This window comes from Pseudopipra pipra, chromosome 2, assembly GCF_036250125.1.
Source record: "Pseudopipra pipra isolate bDixPip1 chromosome 2, bDixPip1.hap1, whole genome shotgun sequence".
Taxonomy (NCBI): domain Eukaryota; kingdom Metazoa; phylum Chordata; class Aves; order Passeriformes; family Pipridae; genus Pseudopipra; species Pseudopipra pipra.
The window spans coordinates 21,380,358-21,403,067 of NC_087550.1; the positions used below are offsets into that span (position 1 = coordinate 21,380,358).

General features: G+C 41.1%; 1 protein-coding gene and 1 long non-coding RNA gene across 5 annotated transcripts in view; one reads left to right on the plus strand and one right to left on the minus strand.

Annotated features, from left to right (window-relative positions):
• The window catches only part of DCBLD2 (discoidin, CUB and LCCL domain containing 2), a 58,200-nt gene extending 37,600 nt beyond the window's left edge, over positions 1-20,600 (minus strand). The window contains exons 1-3 of one of the 4 annotated variants that reach the window (XM_064644294.1): positions 20,510-20,600; positions 17,866-17,990; positions 15,845-15,964 (exon numbers count right to left, since the gene is read on the minus strand). In XM_064644294.1, the coding sequence (XP_064500364.1) occupies positions 15,845-15,875 (31 nt within the window). In that variant the 5' untranslated portion in view covers positions 15,876-15,964; positions 17,866-17,990; positions 20,510-20,600. Of the gene's footprint in view, positions 1-4,273; positions 4,480-15,844; positions 15,965-17,865; positions 17,991-20,509 lie in introns of those variants that run through there. The other 3 variants (XM_064644295.1, XR_010428033.1, XM_064644293.1) reach the window with 3 other exon arrangements.
• On the plus strand, positions 7,725-11,824 carry LOC135409148 (uncharacterized). The gene is made up of 2 exons (XR_010428036.1): positions 7,725-8,161; positions 11,645-11,824. It is a non-coding gene; the product is annotated as an uncharacterized LOC135409148 (long non-coding RNA).
• Positions 20,601-22,710: the final 2,110 nt, after the last annotated feature.

Below are 22,710 nucleotides of genomic sequence, written 5' to 3' on the forward strand. Positions count from 1 at the left end.
GAACCCCTGAATCCTCAAGTCTCTACTCCCACAACTGCATCTTCAAAACACTCTGCATTCTTAAGTAAAACTGTCCCATTAGCAAAGCCAAGTAGCTCATTAGAGCACTGCCCTCCTCATTATAAGACACTTACTCTGATGTTAATTTGAAGTATAATAAATCTCTCATCCAAAATCTGGGGGTCTTTTAAATCAAAATAATTCCTTGTGGGTTTGGCTGTGACTCCCTTCCCCCCAGATGAGCTCAGCCAAGGAAAACAGATACAAGGGGCAATGAGACACCACCCAATCTAATTTAGCAAGAATACAAAACAGCACTTGTATGAAGGGCAACCCACAACAATTGCTCATATGGCAGTTGGTTTTGTGGTAGTGCCTTATATTCACACACCAGGACCTCTCTGCAGCAGAAAAAAACCCCTGCAATGGACCACCCTGGCAGCTGGAACCTTGTCAGTCCCCTGTTCTAGAAAAAAATCATCTCTTCCAGGACATCAAGGGGAAGCTACAGTCTCTCCCTCCCTCTTGCCCAGGTGATGGCTATGAAGCTAGAAGCATCTTCTCTTTGCTTCCTTCTCCCCAAATTAAGGCTGACGGATCAGCACATACCAAATTCTGGACTGGCCCCAGTCAAAGCCACCATTGTCTGCTGCCTTGCCAGATGTGTAGAGGTGAGACCAGGAGCACTTTGGAGAGAAGGGGAGTGCACACAGCAGTGAAAAGGAACAGGGAACACACAAAGGATCCACAAATACTGAAGCTCAATCACAAAACGTGAGGACATGGAAAACCATTTCGTTAGGTTCAATGGGCATAGAGTCATTAGCTCTTTCACCTGGATTTTCAGATCATGGTAACTCAGCAGTATACATTCAAAAATTCTTTTTCTTTTCTACACTGAAGCAAACTTTACACTACAGAGGTGAATCACTTTCTTGCACTTACTTCAACGTGGTTTGAGGATATAACAACATCCTGATGAGCTGCTATTTGTTTAGAACAAAGTACAGGTATCACATTCAAAAACAAGCATCCTGCATTAATTTCTTTAAATAAAAGGTTACAAACAAATCTGCTTCAAGTCACTTGGGAATCAACTTCAGAATCAAAGGTTACTTTTAACTTTGGGCTTTTTTTTCCCAATTTTATATGTACATCAGTATCCACTAAGAATCCCAACAGATGGCTACCAAACTACGTGTGATAACAAAGTTATTGCTCCACAGACCCTACAAGCTTCATACCTTCAGAATAACTGAGCCATTATTCAATTTTACTTTGATGAAAGCTACGGAACCATTTCTCATGTAGCTGTGTTTTTCTAAATTAAAAAAAAAAAAGAGGTTAAACTTAGCTAATGAACAGGCCATACTAAATTTATGTCAATAGCTAAACATCTGCTAAGAGCACTGTTTCTTAAAACCAATCCACACAGAGCAGGAAGCTTACATGTTGCTGGCTTGCTTTCATTCACACCTGCTTAATTACATGAAAAACAAATAAAACACTTTAAGTATTTTTCAAATATCAATTTCCTTGCGAGCAGGAGTTAGAGTCACTACAGAACTGTTTCAAAAATCCGAAGAGCTGACCTGCGCAGCCATCAGCTGGACATTCCCCAGTGCATGAGACTATGAAATGCAGCATGAGGTTCTTCTGAAGGTGTCTGAGCTAATACAAAATGTTCATAATTTTCCAAGACAGTGAGACGCTCAAGTTCAAACCTTTTACCAAGGAATGCTGAATTACATACACTGAATGATTTAAAATATGACAAACTGAAAAAAATCTCACTCAAATCCTACAAGATAATACATTGGGCTATTAAGTGAAAAACATATTCACCACAACAATACCTGCCCTTTTTCATTTCTCAGTTTGCTGTTCTCTGGAAGGAGAGGAGGAGAACATTTGACCCAATACTAAAAACAAGCTTCACATTTTACCAAAATCATATTGTTATTTTTAAATCAGTTCATATTAGGGAGGTGCCCTACAGAAAAGCACATGAGAAATGAAAACACTCTATCTTCAGAAAAATATTTAAGCACCATGTAGTATGTGAGGCTTAGAGCTTCTGAACAGCAGAAAAGAAAATGCATAGTTGCTTATTAACAGAAGATTAACATTATGTTAGAGTCTCTCTAACATAATGAATGAGGCTAGGTTCCTACATAGTATCACTCACTGTACTTTCATAAAAGAGCTTAAAAGCAACTTTAATTGTGGAAATTCCTAAGTCTCAGTTACTTTCATTGTCAATCAACATATTCTCTTAGAAGCCTGCGCATGTATTTAATACACTAATTGAGTAGCAGCTTTGTGCAGACCCTTCACGAGCAAGACAGCAGTTTCCTTTCTGTATGGGAGTTTTATCCAAATTAGAACTATGTCAGCATTTAATGATACAGGAGATGGGCTCCCCAGCCTTCTCTGGAATAAGATAAATGAAAATATTTTGGCTAGGAAACAGTCCCTCACAAGCAGAACTTTTCTAAGAAGCTCCAGCAGTTTCTCATACTGAAGCATTGTATTTGACAACACCAGAGACCCCAGCCTCAAAAAAAGCTCTGATTTTTGTTACCAAATCAAATGAAGCTTGTCAATAAAGAGATTCCCCTCCTGTTCAAAAGCAAGACTTCTGTGCAAATTTTAGGCAGTAACTAGAGGGACACTGTAAACTGAAATTCCAGGTAGGAGCTCTTCAGTGGTTTCTCAAAGTACAGAAAGATAAAGTGACATATACTTAAAAGCCTGCTCTCCACGCAGTGCCACCTCTTGCTGCATGGTCCCACCCCCTTTAAGACACCTCTGACCACTCACTGAGCCAGTTCCACTCAATCATCTGGAGGAAAATTATGACTCTTCCCCACCCCCACAGTTATTTCAGTTTTCCCCTAGAATAACAAAGTCAGTCTGCTCACCAAAAGGTCAGACAAGTGTCACGTCAGCACAAGTATCTGGAGCGTGATGCTCCTACAGCACAAACTAACACCTTGCTGTTGCCTGACTCTCAGCAGCAACCTTCAAAAGACTGAATGTTAAAATTGCACAATTTCCTCTCAAAAGCAAATGGGTCTTCTTCTCCTCTAAAACAAAACAAAATCAGGTTTGCCAAATGCTTATTAGCATTAGCTTCCTATGTGTATAGAAACATACTTAAAATTAAATGCAATTAGCTGGAAATACAAGGAAAAGGTAAGTCCACATGACTAGCTTGCTCTACGGACAAATCTCTGATTTTTCTCAATTAAAAAAAGTTTTAATTAATTAATGTTATATATTTAATTAAAATGTAAAACCAGAAGAGAGCATATATTTCTTGCTCCCTTTGTGTATTCAAACACAGCATTTGTGGTACTTAATCATATTTCCATCTCTGAGATGTACAGAAAGAGAAAGCTATGTGAAAACAGATACCAGTTTCTGAAACGATGCAAGACCAGTGCAAAGAAGCAAGAGGAATTGAAAATCGTAAAATTTATCTTCTCAATCCCTGTACTCACAGAGGCGAAAGTCTCATGATGCTGTCAAAACACTCACTTCCCACCACTTTCTCCCAAGCATATGACCCAAGTGACAGTTCCTGTGGCATCCTCTGATCTTCTGCCATGAAGTGACCAAACTGTGCCCCGTAATCTTCAAAGTGCTAAAGCCTGATCATTCATTCCGCCCTGAGGAGAAATCTCGCCGATTTCTCTAAACAACAAAAAAATCCTACTCTGCCCTGTCATTCTCACCTCTCTACGCGCTTCTACACACTCTTGGGCGCGTGTAAGCTCATTTTCACAGCAAGCAGAATCTCCCCTTTATCCGCCTCCTCGCTCGCACCAACCACTTCACACGGAGTCCGAAGGAGGACAAACCCCGGCGCCTCGGGCAGCTGCCCCGACACGGGATGTTGTCCGGGAGGGCAAACCCCACGGCGCCCTCCGCCCCCGGCGGCCCCTGTGCCCCCGAACTGCCTCCACAGCCCCGGCTCCCTCCCGAGTCCCCCCGGTCGTACCTCGCCGGGGCGAAGCCCTCCCGCCGCCACCTCCCCCCTGGGGAGCAAAAAAGAGTTTGGTTTGGTTTTGTGTTGTTTTTTTTTTTTTTCAAAAACGCGGCTGCTCTCTCGCCCTTTGTTGCCTCGGGAGGGGCAGGTTCGGGGACTGGGGCCACACGCCGGGGGGGAGACCAGCGGCGGGGGCTGCCCCTGGCAGCAGCAGAGCCCCGGAGGGTTGGTCTGGCGAGCCCCCGGGCAGCGAGGCTCGCCCGCCCGCTCTGCACCCACCTTTCTGCGCCCCGGTGCCTCGCAGCAGCAGCAGCAGGAGGAGGAGGAGGCTGGGGCGGAGCAGCGAGGCCGCCCGGCGGGTCCCCGCGGGGAGCGGCCGCCCCGTGCTCACCATGCCCCGCGGCGTGGGCAGCGCGGCCGGCGCTCCGAGGGCATCGCGGGCTGCGGGGCGGCCGCGCCGGGCCGCGTCTCTGCCCTGCCCTGCCCTGCGCGCCCGCCAGCCCGCGGCCGCCCAACCGCTTCCGGGGGCGCGGCGGGGCCGCCCCGCTTCCTGCCGCCCCCCCGCCGTCCCGCACGGCCGGCCCCGGGCGCCGCGGGAGCCCCGGGGACCGGCGGCGCCTCCGCCCGCGGCCCCGCCGAGCGAGGGGCCCCCGAGCCGCGCCCTCCCGGGCGGCCTGCGAGGTTCACGGCCCCAAACTCCCTGGGAGTCAGCCCCTGAATTCCCGCCTCATTCCGCCTCCGTCCTCCTTTACGAGTTGGCTGATAGTACTCCGATTTTTCTCCCAAAGCAGAGATTAAGTGAGGCAAAATTGCTGGGAAAAAAACCAAACAAAACTCCTTGGAAACACGAATATTGCTGTTGTTAAGAGAAGAGGATAATCTGGTGTCACAGATCTCCACACGCAAATGTGAATTCAGCTTGGCTGCAAGGTCCCAAGCCATTGCAGTTTTAGTCCTCTAGCTTTTGAACACGTACCATGTGTAATCAGCCTTGCCTTAGCAGGCTGAATTCAACCATGGGGAATAAACACTTAAAAGAAAAAAAAAAGTAACTTTCAAGTCTTACAGTCACAAGAAGAAGGCAAAATAGCAAATTTGCACAGATTTTCGATAATAGTACTGAATTAGTACCCCTATGTTGTCAAGCATATTTGGGAGGAAAAAGAGCACCCTAAGCACTGGTAGCATCAGTCACCCTTGTAATACCACCATCATCATGCAGCGGAACAGCTTGTTACATGGTTTTCAGTAGCAGATGAAAAGAATGTAATTTTCAGGTGCTGATGAAATGTTGCCATGTCCATGCTTCCACAGCTGCAGTCACAGCCGAGATTCCTCCCAGCAGCGAGGTCAGAGGGCAAAGAGGAAGGGTGGGAGCCACACCTACACAGATATCATTTAACATTTCTTTCGGCTTCATGATTCAAACATACTCAGCACTCCACTGACCACACTCTCTCTCACCACAAAGGAGAAGGGACTTTGGACTCCACAGGTTCCAAAGATCAGCCTTTCAGCTATTACAGGTCCATCCTTTCTGCTGTGGAAGCACTGGATACCTTGGTGGTATCCAGGTGCAACAGTTCCACTGTAAAAAGTGTCTTAAGGAAGAAATCATTCCCCACTTCTCTCAAACAGCTCTAAGATACTGATACTGCTTTTCTGGCCAGGGTAGTCTAGTGCAGGTTCCACCAAAATGTCAGAAAAACCATTTGAGGATGGTTCATGTTTATGCCAATCCACAGAGTTACTTGGAGAACTATTTAGATTGGGTTTTAACATTACTGTTCCTTGTTAAGATGCTGAAAACTGATCTATGTCCAAGTCTATGCTTAGGGCTTAATAAGGGCTTTTTTTTTTTTTTTCCCCACAAAGAAACATGTAGGGCATTATCTCTCCTTCCTCGAGCATATCAACCATACCACTTGTGCCAAATCATGGAAGAATCCAGAATAGATTTTGTTGCTCAGACTAAAGACAGCAAAATTCTGATGAACATTTTTTTACTTGTTTGGCACATACTTGTGCCATAGCTGCCAAGAGGTGGAGTCTCATATATTTAGGGAATGATAAACGTGAGGATTTTAGAACATTTCATATTTTCCCCCTTTTGAAACCTTTTTAGTGATACAGGAAGAGACCCCTATGAAAGCAAAGTCAATGGAAGGATATCACAGATGAGGCTGGTTTAAGTCAGCTTGTAAGATGTAATAGTCAACAAGACATTGTGCAACACGTAATGGAAGATGAATCAAAAATAATTTATATGTGTCCCTTTGTCTTCCATTCACCAAACACAGAAGTTCATGCCATAGGTCACGTGAAAGAGTTATATCACTACAATAATATCCTTTCTATACTACAGAGAGCACATTCCTAAGATCACTAATCATTAGTGGTATTTGTTGTGTACTGGAAAAATCACTCCTTGAATAATTTGTGGCTTAGTAGTGTTGTGCATTAACAGGAACATCTGAACATCCTACACATAACTCAACAACAGTCTCTGGTGAACCTGATAGAGGTTTCCTCCTGTGTTATGTTGTGTTGTGTTGTGAAGGTGTTTTGTTGGCTTGATTTGAGTATTCTAAATGTTTTGATTTGTTCATGTAAAAAAGGAGTATCTGAATCTGTGAGAGGGTTGATTTTTAAATGGGATGTGAAAACTTGTAGAATTCCTAAGAGCAGCCAGAGGCAGAATTTGCTTAATCTATCTTTGAAATTTGTCCCAAAGCCACATTCCTTGACCAGAAATGGTTTTTGTGGAGCCCTCGGTTGCATATTTTGCACAGGGAACACCATCCTGACAACAGCAGTGACGAACTATTAGAGGTTCTACACCCTAAAAGCCTTAAAGATTCATAGAATCTACAGAGCCAAAGAATTAGCAATGCAACTGCTCAGAAGAGTTGTCTTAATACATGGTTTTCATTCAACAAAACAATCTGAAGAACTATACAAATCCAGATGGTCACCCTGGCTTCCAGAATCTTCCTTCTTCTCAGAAGATTTCAGCACAAGATGAGTTTAGGTACACCAGCGGCAGAGTACTGCACATTTTGGTCTATGAGAGTTCCCAGGCATCTCCTCAGGGGGAAACAGAACTGTGTAATAAAGATTCCATTTTAGTTTGTGACTTAGAACTGTCCCTGTCATCAAATCAAAACAGATACAGAATTAAAATGCTGTGGGAAGCAAATACAAATATAATAACATATGATACCAATCTCATAAGGCAAGTTGCCAACACGTATTAAGACATCAGCACAAATACTGGTTTTCAAGATAATGAGACAGAAGACCAAACCATCTTCTTACTGCTGATAGGAGAATGTTTTGCCAACTAAGCATTTCTGTAATATTTCCTTCCCATTGTGAGTAACTTCTAGAGGTAACTGAAACTATCATCTCCATCTGGTTCTCTCATTTTCCCTTGAGAAGCTTATGAGCAATTGGGCTTCTTTCCCACCACAGCTCTTTAGGTTTTTACATTCTTTCATTACATTTCGAAAGCTGAATTCAGCTGGAGGGCAGGGCTGCTATTCAGAGGGAGCTCCACAAAAGCAATCCCAAGGTCCTGCATCTGCAGGGAAGCAATAGCCCCATGCAACAGTACAGGCTGGGAGCTGTTTGGAAGCAACTCTGCACAATTAAGCTGCCTTTGCTGCGAGGGCACACTGCTGACTCATATTTGAATTGTCCACTAGGACATCCAAGTTTAATTGTGGCATCAAGACATCCCTGTATTATAGTGAAGAAGTTTGCATGTTCAGTATATCTGCTGGATAGTTCGCTGAGTCCAGGAGCATTTAAACCAACACAGCTTCTTGAACTGCATTAACAAGAGGGCCAGGGAAGTGATCTTTCATGAGATTTCATCTGAGTACTGTGACCAGTTTTGGGCTCCCTCCAGTACAGAACGATATTGACACATGGGACAGAGTCAATCAAAAGGCTTCCAAAACAGCCAGAGGTTGCAGAACACAATGCACATGAAGATGCTGAGACAGCTGGAATATTTTCATCTTGGAGAAGAGAATGCTAAAAGGAGATCTTGTTGCTGCTTACAACTTCCTGACTGCAGGACAGGACTGGAAAATGGAACTAGCCTCTTCTCAGAGGTGCACGATGATGGCACAAGAGCCAACAGACACAAGTTGCAACATGGTAAATTCCATATTCTAGATAAAAGGGGGAAAAAATACCATGAGAATGGTCAAACATGGGGGTTGCTCAAAGCAGTTGTAGAATCTCCATATTTGGAGATGTTCAGGACTCCCCTGGCCATGGCCCTGATCAACTTGATGTGATTAGACCTGTTTGAGGAAGGAGTTGAACTAGATAACCCCTGAAGGTCCTTTTTGACCTCACTTGTGACTATAGGATTCTAAGGCAATATGTAATGTACTATGGAGGAAATTCCCGTAGTTCTAAATAAGCAAAGGTGATGTTCTAAATAAGCAAAAGAGATTTCAGCTTTCCAGTTTCTGTAGTTACTTATCTGTGTTCTCTAATTGAAATAAGAACTTACTCTGAAAAGGTTGATTCTTCTGAACTCAAAGAAAAGGAATAATGCATTTAAAGGAGACAAATTATTGACTTCCTTCATGGTATTGACACATTAGATCTTTGCTAGCACCTCCATTTTCTTATCCCTTGAATCTTGATACGTAACACATGGTCTAGATTTTTTCTGTGACAGAATTCAAAGGCCCAGCCATCCAGTACAAGTGCTGTATGTGCATCTAAGGGACATATGTCTCCTTTTTGATGTCAGCAGACACCTGAAGGTTATTACTAGCACTGTTACCACACATTCACTTGTGAGCAAGTCCAGATCTATATTCAGGTTCACAGTTTCTCTCTGCAATTCACTGAATTATTAGATAATTTTACCTCTTTTTCCAGAAAACAAATTTCACTGCTTATGGTAGAATTCCAGCCAAGAGAATCTATCTGCTAGCAATCTGCTTAATTAGCATATTCTTAGGGTTGTTTAGATTACAGCTACAGTGGCAGTATAGTCAAATTTGGCTGATAAATTAAGAGGTCTTAATGCCAGGAAAACAAGAGCCAAATGCCTCATTATGGCACATTAACTCTGTGCTTTCCAAAATGTCCAGTAGGTTAGGTCTTGCAATTTGCTCAGATGTCATGCTTAGGTATGCAAATAATGTTAAGCATATAATACTCAGAACTAAACTAACTGCAGAATTTTCTGTAGCCAAAATGTCTTCTAGCAGTAACATGGAGTTTACTATGCATAAATTTCATTTCAGAATGAGGGACCTGAGTAAGGTCATCTGCTCTATTTTAGTTCCTCCTATGTTCTTGTGAAGCTGTGTTGGTTTTAATGCTCTTGGACTCAGCGAACTATCCAGCAGATATACTGAACATGCAAACTTCTTCACTCTAATACAGGGATGTCTTGATGCCACTCTAAAAGGATCATTTATTATTAAACGAAATCTTTAAGCCCTGCGGGTAGGTAGCTGTTCTACCTGAGAGTAGATAGATCCAGTGTCCTGCCCATGAACCCAGCTCAGCAGGTGTGTTTAAAATATGCCATGGAAAAAATATGCCATCTCTAAATTTGTGCAGGCTTCAGAGTATTTAAAGGGATTACTCACTGAAATACAGCTTTATAATATAACAGCTACAACAACACTCAAACAAACCCCCACCCTTCTCTTATTATTTTTAATTATTACAAGTATTTGAATTAAACAGAAATTGTTATTGAAAAAGTTATAGTTCTTCCTTCTGCTTCTTGGAAAACACCTTTTAATAAATGGTTCCATAGTATTTTAAATTAAAAATCTAAAGAAAATACATGAAAAATCGTGAGTAATTTAAGCTATCGTTAGTTCTCGAGAATAGAAACATCTCTGGAACTTCAGGAGTTTACATGGTGTTTCAAATGTTATTGTAGTAACTGTTGTTACTGCTAACCTACAGCCAAGCTGAATGGTTGGTGTCTGATCTTGCAAACACTTCAGAATCCTACAGCTTGCTCTGTGGCATGAGCTAAATGTGTACTACTAAAAGACTGCAGGAGCTGGACCTTAAGATGTATCTTTTGTTGCTCTTGGCTACTCTTTTTCATCTCATTTGGGAATTCTGGTTTTTGTAACAGCTTTCAGTAAAAATCCTTCTACTCCTCCTCTCTTTGTTTTCATTTTTTTCTTTGCTCCAGTTTTAATTGCCTACTATGCTGATTTTCTTTTTTAAGAATAACAACAAAGTCCTAGTTGCAGATGGATTTTAATTCATTATTTTAGAAAGGAAAATGGGTATTGATTGTGTATTATTCACATCAATGGCTGTAGTTAGTCTTGTCCTCAGAAACACATTTACAAAACCACCATGATATATTGACCTAAGATAAATTTTTAATTCACTTCAGATACAAGCCTCATGACTGTAAATAAAGCACATTTATTTGACACTCCAGAGTTATTTGGTTGCTGAGTGGTTTCTGTTTTTAAAAGAGAATAAACATTTAACATTTAACATTTATTTCTGGGTTATTTTGGTAAGAAAATCTGTTAATTTTACTTTTTAAAGTCATTATCGGGGGGAAATGGTAGCATAAATTCCAAGAGCAATTTTCTTTTACAGTTTGACTGCATCATATATGTGAAACAATTCATGGATGCTGGGGAAAAAATTAAGCTATTTTTTGCTTATTTAAACAGGGCAAAATAAAGAAGGAAAATATTAGGGAGGATCTCATATACTGTCTTCTACCTTTGAACAAGTTCATGTTGATTGGATCAATGCCCAGTACTACTAAGATCCTTCAAGTAAAAACTGTTAGAAAAACATTAAAGACGAATTGTATCTTGCAACTGTGGGCTTGGTACACTTAAATAAAAGCAGTATTTCGAAATATTGAGCAATCTAAATTCCCAGGATGCAGTGAATCCTACGGCTCAGTGAAAGCTGAAGGAGGAGACTATGATTACTATAGGATTAATTAAGCACATAAACACAGGCAAAATTTTAATCATGGCTTTAGCTTCTGTTGGAATACAGACTTAAGTCTGTATCTGTTTTGATGCATCAGGAATCATGAGTCTGCTGCTTCAATTATTTCCATACATTTTATCTCTGTTTTATGGTTAATGTATTGTTCCTTGCCTTCTCTTCAAAATTTTGCATTTTTGTCAGGATTTTAGTTTTCTCTTTTAGCTTTTCTTCTTTTATGCAAAGCCCAAGTTGAAACAACCTTTCATGACATGCACCTCCTCCAAATTCTGTATCTTGCCTATAATGTTCTAGACATCTTCTCTGCCTGCACCCTTATTTGTTCTTGCCTCTGAATTACTTTAGTCACTGTATCAGGTTAAATTATGATTTGATTTACACTGATTTCTGCTTCCAATCTAATTGACCAGTGCTAACTAGAAAAATTTTAGATTAAGCTCTTTTTACATGCTTGTGGAGACCAGATCATATTTATGAAATTAGGAAAATAATTAATAGCACCCTTTTTTTTGTCCTTACGAAGGTGAAAGAGAGGAATTAAGTGTCACATATTTCAGGCCTCTCTATCCATCTAAAGATAAATACTATGTCCACACATCAACGTCAGAGAACAACTTAATGTTTAAGTTCTAATGTATTTGTACCTAATGCTGTCTACAGGGGAGCCTCAGATGTAAACAGAACCTTGAGGGGAGATTATGATGTTACAACCTGGGATTTGTGAAGACAATGTCTGGAAGCTAAGATCCAAAAGGAAGAACTTCAAACAAATCTTCTGTTTCAGAAATAGATGCAGATGAGATTGGTAATTTCCTTAGCAAATAAATTAATTTATTTCAAGTGTTTATACTTTGTTCTTAAAACTGTTAATCAGGGTATGAACATGCTGATACCAGCTCTTTCTCCTCCAGATAATGAAATTGGAGACAAGCCTGAATTTTTTTCCTGATTGAATGTAGTCCCAGCAAAGCAAACTGAGCTGAGTTGAGCTGCAACCACATTAGTGGTGAGTAAAATGAATTGTACTGAAAAGAGAAGAATTGAAATGTAGAAATATATTCTAGAAATACCAGATTAATGATAAAAAGCTGGATATTTTTTGTACAGGTTTGAGTAATGTGCTGCTGATGGACAGCCCTAACTGGTGCTGATGAAATTCAGAGGTAGAACTGAAGGCAAAAATTACTCAACTTCAAGAAAATTGGTGCAGCATTTAATAGACATAGCAGAGAATTATAATTTTAAATGGAAGGAAGCCTGAAAATATTAAAAGCTTTAAAAGAAATATTACACTTTGCTAATACATACATGAAAATGAGAGCATATCATCAAATTTAAAGAAGAAATAGGGCTATTCTATATGAAATTCAAGCTTTATGAAGAGTTTCAAGAATCAAAATACAAACTAAAAAAAAAAAAAGACATAAAAGATGTTACAAAACAGTAAGTTTCTGGCCCTTATGGTTGTTGAAATAATTTTAAAAGATGGCCCAAATCAACTGGAACACAAAAAATAGAAGAAAGACTTGCACTCCCTGACCCCACATTTTTGTAAAACAGCATTTTCAGCCCTAGCAGTTTTTTTGAACTTTGTGACTGGCAATACTCAGTTCCCTAACCCCCTTCCATTTTCAGACATATGAGGCACAAATGACATACACTCCTGTTGAAGTGCAACACCACAGTTTCTCTGCTGACACATGCCCCAGTATTCCTCAGACAAGACTTCCTGAGAAAGATGTGAGGTGCTGGATGAATTGCAATCTTAGCAGTGCCAGTCTCTCCTGTGAATGAGATCCGAGTTATACAGATGTTAGTGTAACTGATTTGGGGAGACTCCTGAAGAATTTGGACAGCCAGTTGCAGCAGATGGGAAGGAAAAGGTTCACTAAATCATATCTTATGGGCAAACTTAAAGGGAAAGAATTACCATATTGAACATTAGGAGGTTAGAGCAGTAACTGACAGGGTTACTGAGACAAGGCACAGCAACACAGATGTGCCATTTTCCTGGGAAGTACTGGAATGAGTGTGTATGTCCAGGAGTTCTTTTAAATGAGAGAGAGGCATGGCAGCCTGGCCTGCTCTAGCAAAAATAAAAGGTAGGAAATCCTTGTTAAAAAGGTTGAGTAGGAGCGTAGTCTGTACTTTTCAGTTTATTTCTAAATATTAGGGATAAATCCTGCAGCTGCTTCCTGAGAAGGAAAATAGTTTCTTTCCAGAGAAACTGGAAATATATTTTAAGCAGAATGGATCAGTGAGATGTTGCAGATCAGAAGGGTCTTTTCATTAGGTTTGGTGGCCACTAAGTACATGATTATATCTCAATGTAAGCAGAAATCTTCCTGTTGGGAGTCCAGTCCAAGAGGGTGTCAAAAGTGGCCATGGCTTTGGTGGCAAGTTATATACTGAGGTATGAGGTCCAGCCTCTTAAACAATTTTACAGCAATGGGAGAAAGGAGGTAAACTAAAAGAAGCACTTCTTTCACCAAGACCATGAAAACTTCCTGTAGCCTCTCATGGAAGTTGTCACAATGAGAACCAATCAGTACACTGATGTTTTTATTTTGTCACCTGAGGTATCCCTAGGCAGCACTAGCCCCTTCATTTTTATGCCAGTGTGCAGAGTGTTCTCTTGGATGTATTTTATGTTTCAGTAGTGATTTACATTCACCAAAATGAAGGCCAGATGATCACCTCTGTTATGCAAATGAATGCATGGGGACAGCAAGGGAGTCAGTAACTTGAAGTGGTAAGATGGGACAGCTGTCATTCTGTTCAGGGGGCTTTTTCTCTCTATTCATTGACCTTTCAGTAGCTTTCTCACTTGCAAATTCTCATTCAGGGGAAAGGGTGCAGTCAACTGGAAGGCAATTTCGGTTAGAAACCACTTTATGTCACAACTGAAACTCAGCTTACACAGGGAAAGATACACAGGATATTAAAGGGGTTCAATAAGTAAAAGCCTTGTTACTTTTAGTGCATATAAACTCTCAACAGTTTAAAGCAACAGGCTTACAACGTACTGGTTATTAAGACAGAGAAAGACTTATTTTAATAACATGCAAGTAGCTAGGGTATCTATGCTTAGGGAAAGAAATATAAACAATCTACATGCAATTATCGGGAAATATACTTAATACAGACTATAGTTATGTTTGTCTTTTTAGAGATGTGAATGAAATATTGAATTAAATATTAATCATGCCCTTCAAAAGCAGACAGTGAACTGTGGACCTCCAGAGCTGAATCCATTCTCTTCAGCTTAAGCTAAATAACCAAGCTCCTAGGAACCTGTGGGACAAGAACAGTTATAAAGGAAGAGGTTTTCCAGACCAGCAGAATTGTGTCAATATAATTGTATCATTCTAACTGAAGTAGCTTGCATAAAAATGATAATATAATACTTCTGGTATTTAAATATTACAAATACTAAAAATTATTTTATAAAACCTCTTTTTAAGGCTTAATACTGGGTATTAACAGAGATTCAGTTGGGATCCAGGCCTTAAGCCTTACAGATGGCTATAAGACCTGATAAAATTGTGAATATTCATATTTTGAATCCACTGAAATAGATTAAGTTTTACCTGTATGGGATTAATGTGCATGTTTTCAATTTTCTTTCTTCTTTCTGGCTAGGATGGAGAAAGAATTTGGAGGGAAAAAAAGCAACACCCCACATGGGAATTAACAAATTGATACATTAACAATTGTACATATGTACATATAAAACTAATACATTGGTTAATTAAATAAAATTAATAATTCCATTGGATTTTCAGAAGGTAGAAAGGTAATAATTCTATTTCTCTCAGTGAGAGTAGAATATTCAAAATCTTTGTCCCAGGCAACAGATAATGTAAGCTTACAGCCTCTATTTTGTAAATTATGTGACAAGAGCCCAAAAACTCTGGTTCTGAATACTTCCTGAGCTTTGGGAAATCTGGCTCGAAATTTGTGGCAAAGTCTTATTTCTGAAATTTATATCAATGCATTTGATTCTCTTCTACTAGCTGTAGTCCTACTTCAGTGGGTTAATTTCTGAAGTTCCCTTCTCATTCTGTATTGAGCATGAAGTTTGTGGTTTCCATTTCATGCCTAAAGAGGGATTTGTGTGCCTGAAACATTCTTTTATTACATCCCATTGGCTTGATGAAAAGACATTAGGTCTCCCTACAGGCCTTGCCTGCATGCCTCCTGAGAGAAAAAATGCAAGCTATAATGAGAGCAACTCACAACTGATTCAACCTGGAAACCCTCACAGAAAAAAATACCCTTACAGTCAACAGACATTTCGCCTAGTCTGACATGTCAGGTTTTGGCCCTGTACTTCCAATAGAAAGCCCCTCCCAGAATAACTGAATCAAAATATCTAAAATTAATCAATATCATATTTATGTATAAAACAGACTAAGGGACGTTATTTGACCTTTTGGTAACTGACCTGCTAACAAAAGCAAGGTCTCACAGGATTTACCTCTTCATGCTCAGCGTGAGGCAACAAGCCAGTATAACATCTGCTCAGTACGCATTGCAAAGCAAATGAACAATGCTGACACCATTAATCAGCTTGTCCAAGTGAATAAAATGTCAAAACCTGATGTAAGAAAGCTTGGCTTTAAAAGCAAACATTTCATGTGGATCTGCATGGGTCTAATGATGGATTAGTTAACCCTGGAAGATGAAGAATGACTCCAGCCTAATGTTTGAGGGGGAATTGCATCTAAATCTGACAATGTACAAAGAAAGACTCTAAAGAAATTAGAGATATGGGAACTACTTTTACAAAAATCAATCACCTGCCATTGGTGCCTCAAACTTCAGTGTGTGATATTAAACAGAATTAATAAAACACACCTTGACTCCTACCAGGTTGCAAGCTGTGCATTAAAAGTAAGATTTTTCATTCACAGAACTGTTAAACTGCAGGTAGCATTTTTTCCTTCCCCTCTGCTGAGTCATGGGCAGGAACAGTACCTCGAAGGGAAAAAATACACAGAATTTATTTCAGTGAAATAGATGCAAAGCAGTGCAGCAGTACTTTAAATCTGGGGTTAAATTACGAGTGAAAACTCAGGAACAGTCAGCAAAGGGTGCTGATACTTCCTTATTTAATGAGGAGTAGAACATCTGTTGGGGAAAGAGAAGGTAGGGAACACAGACACATAGAAGCTACAGCTGGAAAAAATCTCTGCTAGCCAGCTTAAAAATGCAGGACCTATTCTATTGCTTTGTCAAATCCGCTTTTGAAACTACAAGGCTTTTCTGCTTCCAAGATTCCCTTTGGAAGATGTCTCTGGACTGTAGTGTATTTTGGTCTCAGAATATTTTTTCCTGATATCTTTTTTTTTAATAACCTGAATTTCTTCCCATAATAACTAGCACACCCTTTTGTAATAAAACAAAAATTCACCTCCCTTGGTAGCTTTCACTGCCTTTCTTTTAGAGTCTGATTGTCTTATATCTTCTCAGAATATCACACCCTAAGCTTCCCCATTGGAAATTATCAGGACAGGGGGCCAACCTTTGCCCAGAGGGCCTTTCTTGTTTTTGCTTACATTCTCTTCCCTGAGGTTAAAAAGACTTTTAATACATGGTATGTTCTCTGCGTGTTAGTACTTCTCTGCTACAATCAAGTTAGCTTTCAAACTCTTTTTTGATAAGCTTAGCAAATTGCATTCATTCTGTCCTTCACAGTAGGGCTTTTTTTCCAGCATTCAGATAATCTTTGTGGCTTTCTTTTTACACCACCTTCATTTCTTCCACTATTATAAAGACTCTTTTCTGGGATTTCATCTGTATAATATTTACAGGTAAAACTGATCATTTTAAAGCTACTTCTTCCAGACAAGTAGACGTTGCCTTAAAATACTCAAGGCATTAAGAGGGAAGAAAGGAATCAGCTCCCATTTCACAATTCCACAGAAACTTTTCAGATCCTCAGCTATTCAGGCTGCCCAATTTGTGAGAGTGACCATATGAGTGGTGCAACTGATAAAATCAGGGAATTACTGTACAGGTCTGGTTGAAGAAATGCAGAGGGTCTGTAGTGTAGTGTAACACATCCAGTGTCTCAAAACTGAAAGTATTATGCTTTCTGATACAATTTTAGTAAAAAAAAAAATAAAGGAAATACAAACCTCCTGCAGGTGACAATCTCATGCTGAAAATGCATTCAGACCCTACGTATAGGGGTGACTGAAGGTGACTATGAAAGTCTGGATGTACTTTGAGTTTGACCCTTCTGAGAATGAGAGCTGGCATGTTCCCTCCTTGGAACTCAAAGTCTGTAAGTGTTTTTGACAGTTTAGGCTTTCAGAGGTTTATTAGTGAGCCAGGTGAAAACTGTGCTGCAGAAGAAGGTACTGCTAAATATAATACTTTTTCAGCCCAGAATATAGAGGCTTTGCTACACAAAGGGCTACTAACAGCAGCCTGGTGTAGAACATAAAAAATGCATCTAAAAACTTGATAAAATCAGCCACAAAAATTCACCAACTAAACAACCAAATCATTACAAAAGTCATTTGGATAAGGGGCTGAAAAATCCTAAGCAGAAAAACAGGAATGATGGGAATTTGAAAGGTTGGGCTATCGCTACAACAATGTGAGCACTACACAGCAGCTGCAATCAACAAAGGAAGCAGAGCTACTACTTGCTCAAGTACTTTATTGACAAGCAAGACATAGGTCATTAGACATTGAATGTGATCCTTTACCCAGTTGCCATATTGTAGTATGACATTTCATTTCAGAGCAGAGAACTGCAACTATTTTGCTAGTCCTCTTTACCCAGTATCAGTTAATTGCATCGTCATCCTTGGCTGCTAAACCTGCTATCTTTTTCATGGAGATCACCTGGAGGTTTTTTCACTTACCATAAGCTTCAGGACAGGCTCCTCTCCCTTACTTCAGCTCAGTCAGTGGGAAAATCCTTTTCTTGGGTCACAAACCACTACCAAACTGAAGATGACTGTCATAAGGCAGTTGGCTTGCTCTCCACCTGAGCCAGAGTACTGAGTTAGGATGAGTTTAAACCTGGACCAGCATGATAATATAGAGAAATACTCATTGTTTCATCCAAATCCACTCAGATTGGCTGGTATGGTATCACAGCAGAAAGCACTCAAACAGGTACACACATGCACACAGATGCACTGACAGAGGTCCTCAAAATTCTAATGTATTTAACTGCCATGGTATAATAAGATATAACACTCTACATTCGACTGAATCTGCAGCAGAAATGTAGTGAATGGCAAATCCAAAAGCAGTGCTCTTTTCCCTGTCAAAGGACAGGGGGGATCTGCTACAAATAAGCAGTGGTGCTGGCCAGGCATCCCTAACCAGGTAGACAGTGCTGGAACATGCCTTCTCTTTCTGGCCTTCCCTTGCTATCATTCCTGTAGGATCTGTGCTCTCTGCTTCCCCACTGCACCCTTGTGGCAACTGCAAGGTTGGCCTTGCAGGTACTTTTCTCATCCATTTTGATCTGTGCATGTAATTTAGTTACAGGTTTTAAAAAGAAATATTCCTTCTTATTATGTCATCCATGAAACAATTCATTTTTTTCATAATAACTTTGTGTGTATTTTCTTGACAGTCCGGCAATGTTCTTATCTTTAACATATTTATCAAACATAAGGAAAATTTGGTTCTTTTCCACTCATTATTTAAAAGATTACTCATCCCCTGTGTGAGAATCTTAAAGAAAATCCACAAAACACAAATTTTTGCTTAACTTTTAGTTTGGTCTTCCAAAATAGAAGTACGATATTTGTCTAAAATTAGATTATTCAGAAGACAGTGGCAACAAATGTATTTTTATACTTGGAGTAATTAGGATGTTTTACATCCACCCTGCAACAGCTGGTTTAGTCTGGCATTATAGTTTTTCCAGAGCTGTTGAGGGATTTCTTTAGCACAGCAGGATTTGTGTTGATTACTGCTGCACTCTTTTTAGTGGTTTTTATTCTTGGGGTTTTTTTCTTATCTTGACTCTGAAGGTTCTAGCCATTTGGGGTATTACAAATTTTGGTATGTTTATACTGTAATTCCACTACAATAACAAAGAAGTCAGACTTTCACAGACTTTCATGCACACACACACAACATAAACACACACATACACAAAAGAACTTGCTACTCATTTGCTGGAATCCTGAATTTGAATAAATATAAATACTTAAATTGTTTAAAGACAGGGTAGGTTCTAAAATGCCTCAAAAAAGACCAAGAAAACCTCAAAAGGCTCCAAAACCACCTCAAAATCCTGATGTAATAAAATTGACTATAATTGGCTAAACTTGAGTAATAAAGGCAATATATAAATTATTGAGCAAAAGTAGAGGGTGAAAAGGTGATTTTCATCCTAAATGCCACAAAAAAGACACAAAATCCATTCAAACCCCCTAGAAATTCAAATAAAATTGACTATATTTGACTAAATATGAGTAAGTAAGGTGATATTTAAGTTATACTTAAAAAAAGGGGGGGTTGGAAAGTGATTTTGGCATTAAAATGCCCTGAGTAAATACGAATATCCCTCTCTACTCTATGTGTGAATAAATAGGAATAAATAGGAAAAATTAGGGTGATATTTAAGAAAGGATTAAAAAGTGTTTTGGGCACCAAAATGCCTCAGGAAAGACCCAAAACGCCACAAAAACACCTCAAAAAGCGCCAGAATTTAAATAAAACTAAGATAGAATAAATAGAAATAAATTAGAATATTTAAGTTATTTAAGAAAGGGGAGGATGAAAAGGCGATTTTGCCCTTGAAATACCTCAAAAACGCCTCCAAAAAAACTCAAACCCCCATAGAAATCCTCCCAAATTAAATAAATGTTGAATTAATAGTAATAAATTAAAGCAGTAGTATTAAAAAACCGTGGGGTAAAGGTGCTTTGGGCACCTCAAGAAAGCACCAAAAAGCCCCCCAAATGCTAATAACTGCATTTCAACTAATTAATAAACATTTAAGTTTTAGGGTTAATTAGTTTAATTAGGGTAGAAATTCAGTTAAAGCGTTTAAAAGAGAAATTTGGCTCCAAAATGGGGCAAAAAAGCCCTGAAACCGCATTTAAATGGAACAAATTTAATCAGAATGAAAGAACCTGAGGTAAAAGTTGCCTGTAATTGAAAAAATTTGAGGCAATTCGCCTTAACTTGAGGAAAACCGGGGGTTAAAAGGCGTTTTTAGCCCTAAACCCCCTCAGAACACCTGAAACCCCTAAAAAGACTCAAAGCTCCCCCAAACAGCCGCGATTAAAACTGATTAATCGATTAAGTAATTAAATTATTCCCTCAATGGATTAAATTAAGGCAACGAATTAAGTCACTACATGGGCTCGAAACAGGCTCCAAACCCCTTCGGATTTCCCCGACTAAGACCCCAAGCCGCCTCAAAACTCTCCGCGGCGCCAACTAACGGCTTAATGAGTATCTTAGTCAACCCCACGAGCGATGGTAACTTATTAATTTTGCTAATTAATTACATTTGGTAATTAACCTCCACCGTACCTCGCCCGCCGCCGCCACCCCGCAGCGGCGCGCCCCGCGCCGCCCTTTATATCACCTCGGTCGCTCCCCTCCCATTTCCGCCCAGGGCCAATCAGTGCGCCGCGCGCCCCAGCACACCCCGCCCACTGGGCAGGGAGGTGCCTCCCCGGGTTTTCGGTGCTCAGCCAATCAGTGCGCGGCTGCCCTTAGCAACTGGACAGCGCCGGGAGCCGCCGTGGCGCTGACCAATCAGCGCCGACTTTGCGGAGGCGCGCGAAGAGCTAAGCCAATGGGAGCACCGCGCGCCTCACGCCGGCGGCCAATCAGAGTGCGGCGGCCGGGAGGGAGGAAGGCAGAGAAACGGCGGCAAGCAGCGGCTGGGCGGACAGATGGAGGGACCGCCGGGGACACCGAGGGACCCAGGAGGACATTTCGCCGTTTTTGGGGGCTCCAAAGCTCAGGAGCTTCAGCGCTGCCTCCTCCCGCCCCCCCCCCCCGCCGCTTTTCGTCTTCAGCGCGCGGCTTCACCACCCCGTGACACGCTTGCCATAGATGGCTATATTTGCATAAAGGGGCGTGGTGCCGTCCACTGGCGGGCAGCCTATCTGTGGGTTTTTTGCATAAAAGAGAGCCGGGTTTGTCGGCACCGCCGAGGGCTTTGTAGCGCCCTGTCACTGACCCACAGGGACCCTCAAGGACAGCCCGCTGCCCCGCAGGGACCCCTCAAGGGCACCCCAGTACCCCACAGATGCCCCAAAACATCCCATAGAGACCCAGTGGTGTCCCATAGTGACCCCAGAGTGACCACATAAGTGCCTAGAGGGACCTTTAGAGACCCCCAAGTGCCCTACAGAGAGCTCCAGGCAACCTATAGGGACCCTCAAGTGCTCCACAGAAGCCCTCAGGGACCCACAAGTGACCACCAGACCCACATCCTGCTCCATAGTGACCCCAAGCATCTCAGAGAGACCCATAAGTGACCCCCCATTGACCCACAGAGACCCCCAAGTGCCCTACAGGGACTTTCAGGGACCTCCAAGTGCACCCTAGGAACCCCTCCCCCCGTCATGCTCCCTTGACTCACCAAGGGTAAACAGACAAACCCCTCAACACCATCAGAACCTGCACCTGCAGGGGAAAAGGTTAAAAAATACAGTAGAATCATAAGACCATGACAAAAGAAAAATTGTGTATGCAAAACTGTAAAACACAGAGACGGAAAAAGCATTTTATTGATGAAAAACATGGAGGACCAGGAAAAATGGAAGTCACAGCTGGTGTTCCTGGATAGAAAGGACAAGGATTTTGTGGATAGTGGGATCCAAATACCTTCTCCCCTGTTAGGACGCTGCAAAAAACCCTAAACATATTCAGACACAACACCACCACAAGATTCCTAAACAACACACTGGCAAAAAGCCTAAAGGAGCAGGTCAGAAACAGAGAACAAACCAATAATCAGCCCATGATTACTCCAATCCCTGGGCATAAAGAAATTGGAAAAAAATTCTAAAAAGAAACTTCCCCACTATCCCCACCTGCATGAACCCATCTAACTTCAACTGGTCTCACCCCAGCGCCGCACGGCGCAGTCCCACCTGCTGCTGGGAGCCGGGCCCTCTGGGCAAAGGCAGCTGGGCATGTCAAGCAGCAGCCCACGAGGCTGCCACCCTGCTTACAGGGGGCTCCAGCGCGGGCACACGCCCAGGCCCTGCCTACGGGCGGGTTGCGGTGCCTGTTATTTACATCTGAGTAAGCAAGACTGCAATTCCTCTGTCCTCCGGTAGTAGTGGTGGAGGCTGGGGAAGGGTGAGTGCAGTTCACTGAGCCTCTTCCACTGTAGGTGGGAAAATAGGGAGAAAAGGTTTGTAAGAAAGAAGAATAAACAGTAATTCACAGCCTCTGCAAAAAGGGGAGTGAAAAGTGTGGAGACAGAAGTAGAGGAAGGCATAGAATATTATAAATTCATTAGAAGTAAAAAAAAAAGGGGGACAGAAAAGCAGCTCCAGTGTTACACAGACAAAGGAAGGCCAAATTTCTGTCTGTTGTGTATTTATATCATCAAACCATCAGTTTAATATAACATAAGGAATCTTTCTTTTGTTAGGGGAAAAGAAAGAGTGAAGATAAAACCCCAAGAAACTTCTTACTTGGTTTATTAAAGTACAAAACCCCCAAATTACTACTTATTTCAGCTGGAATAGGCCCACAAGAAATTTGTT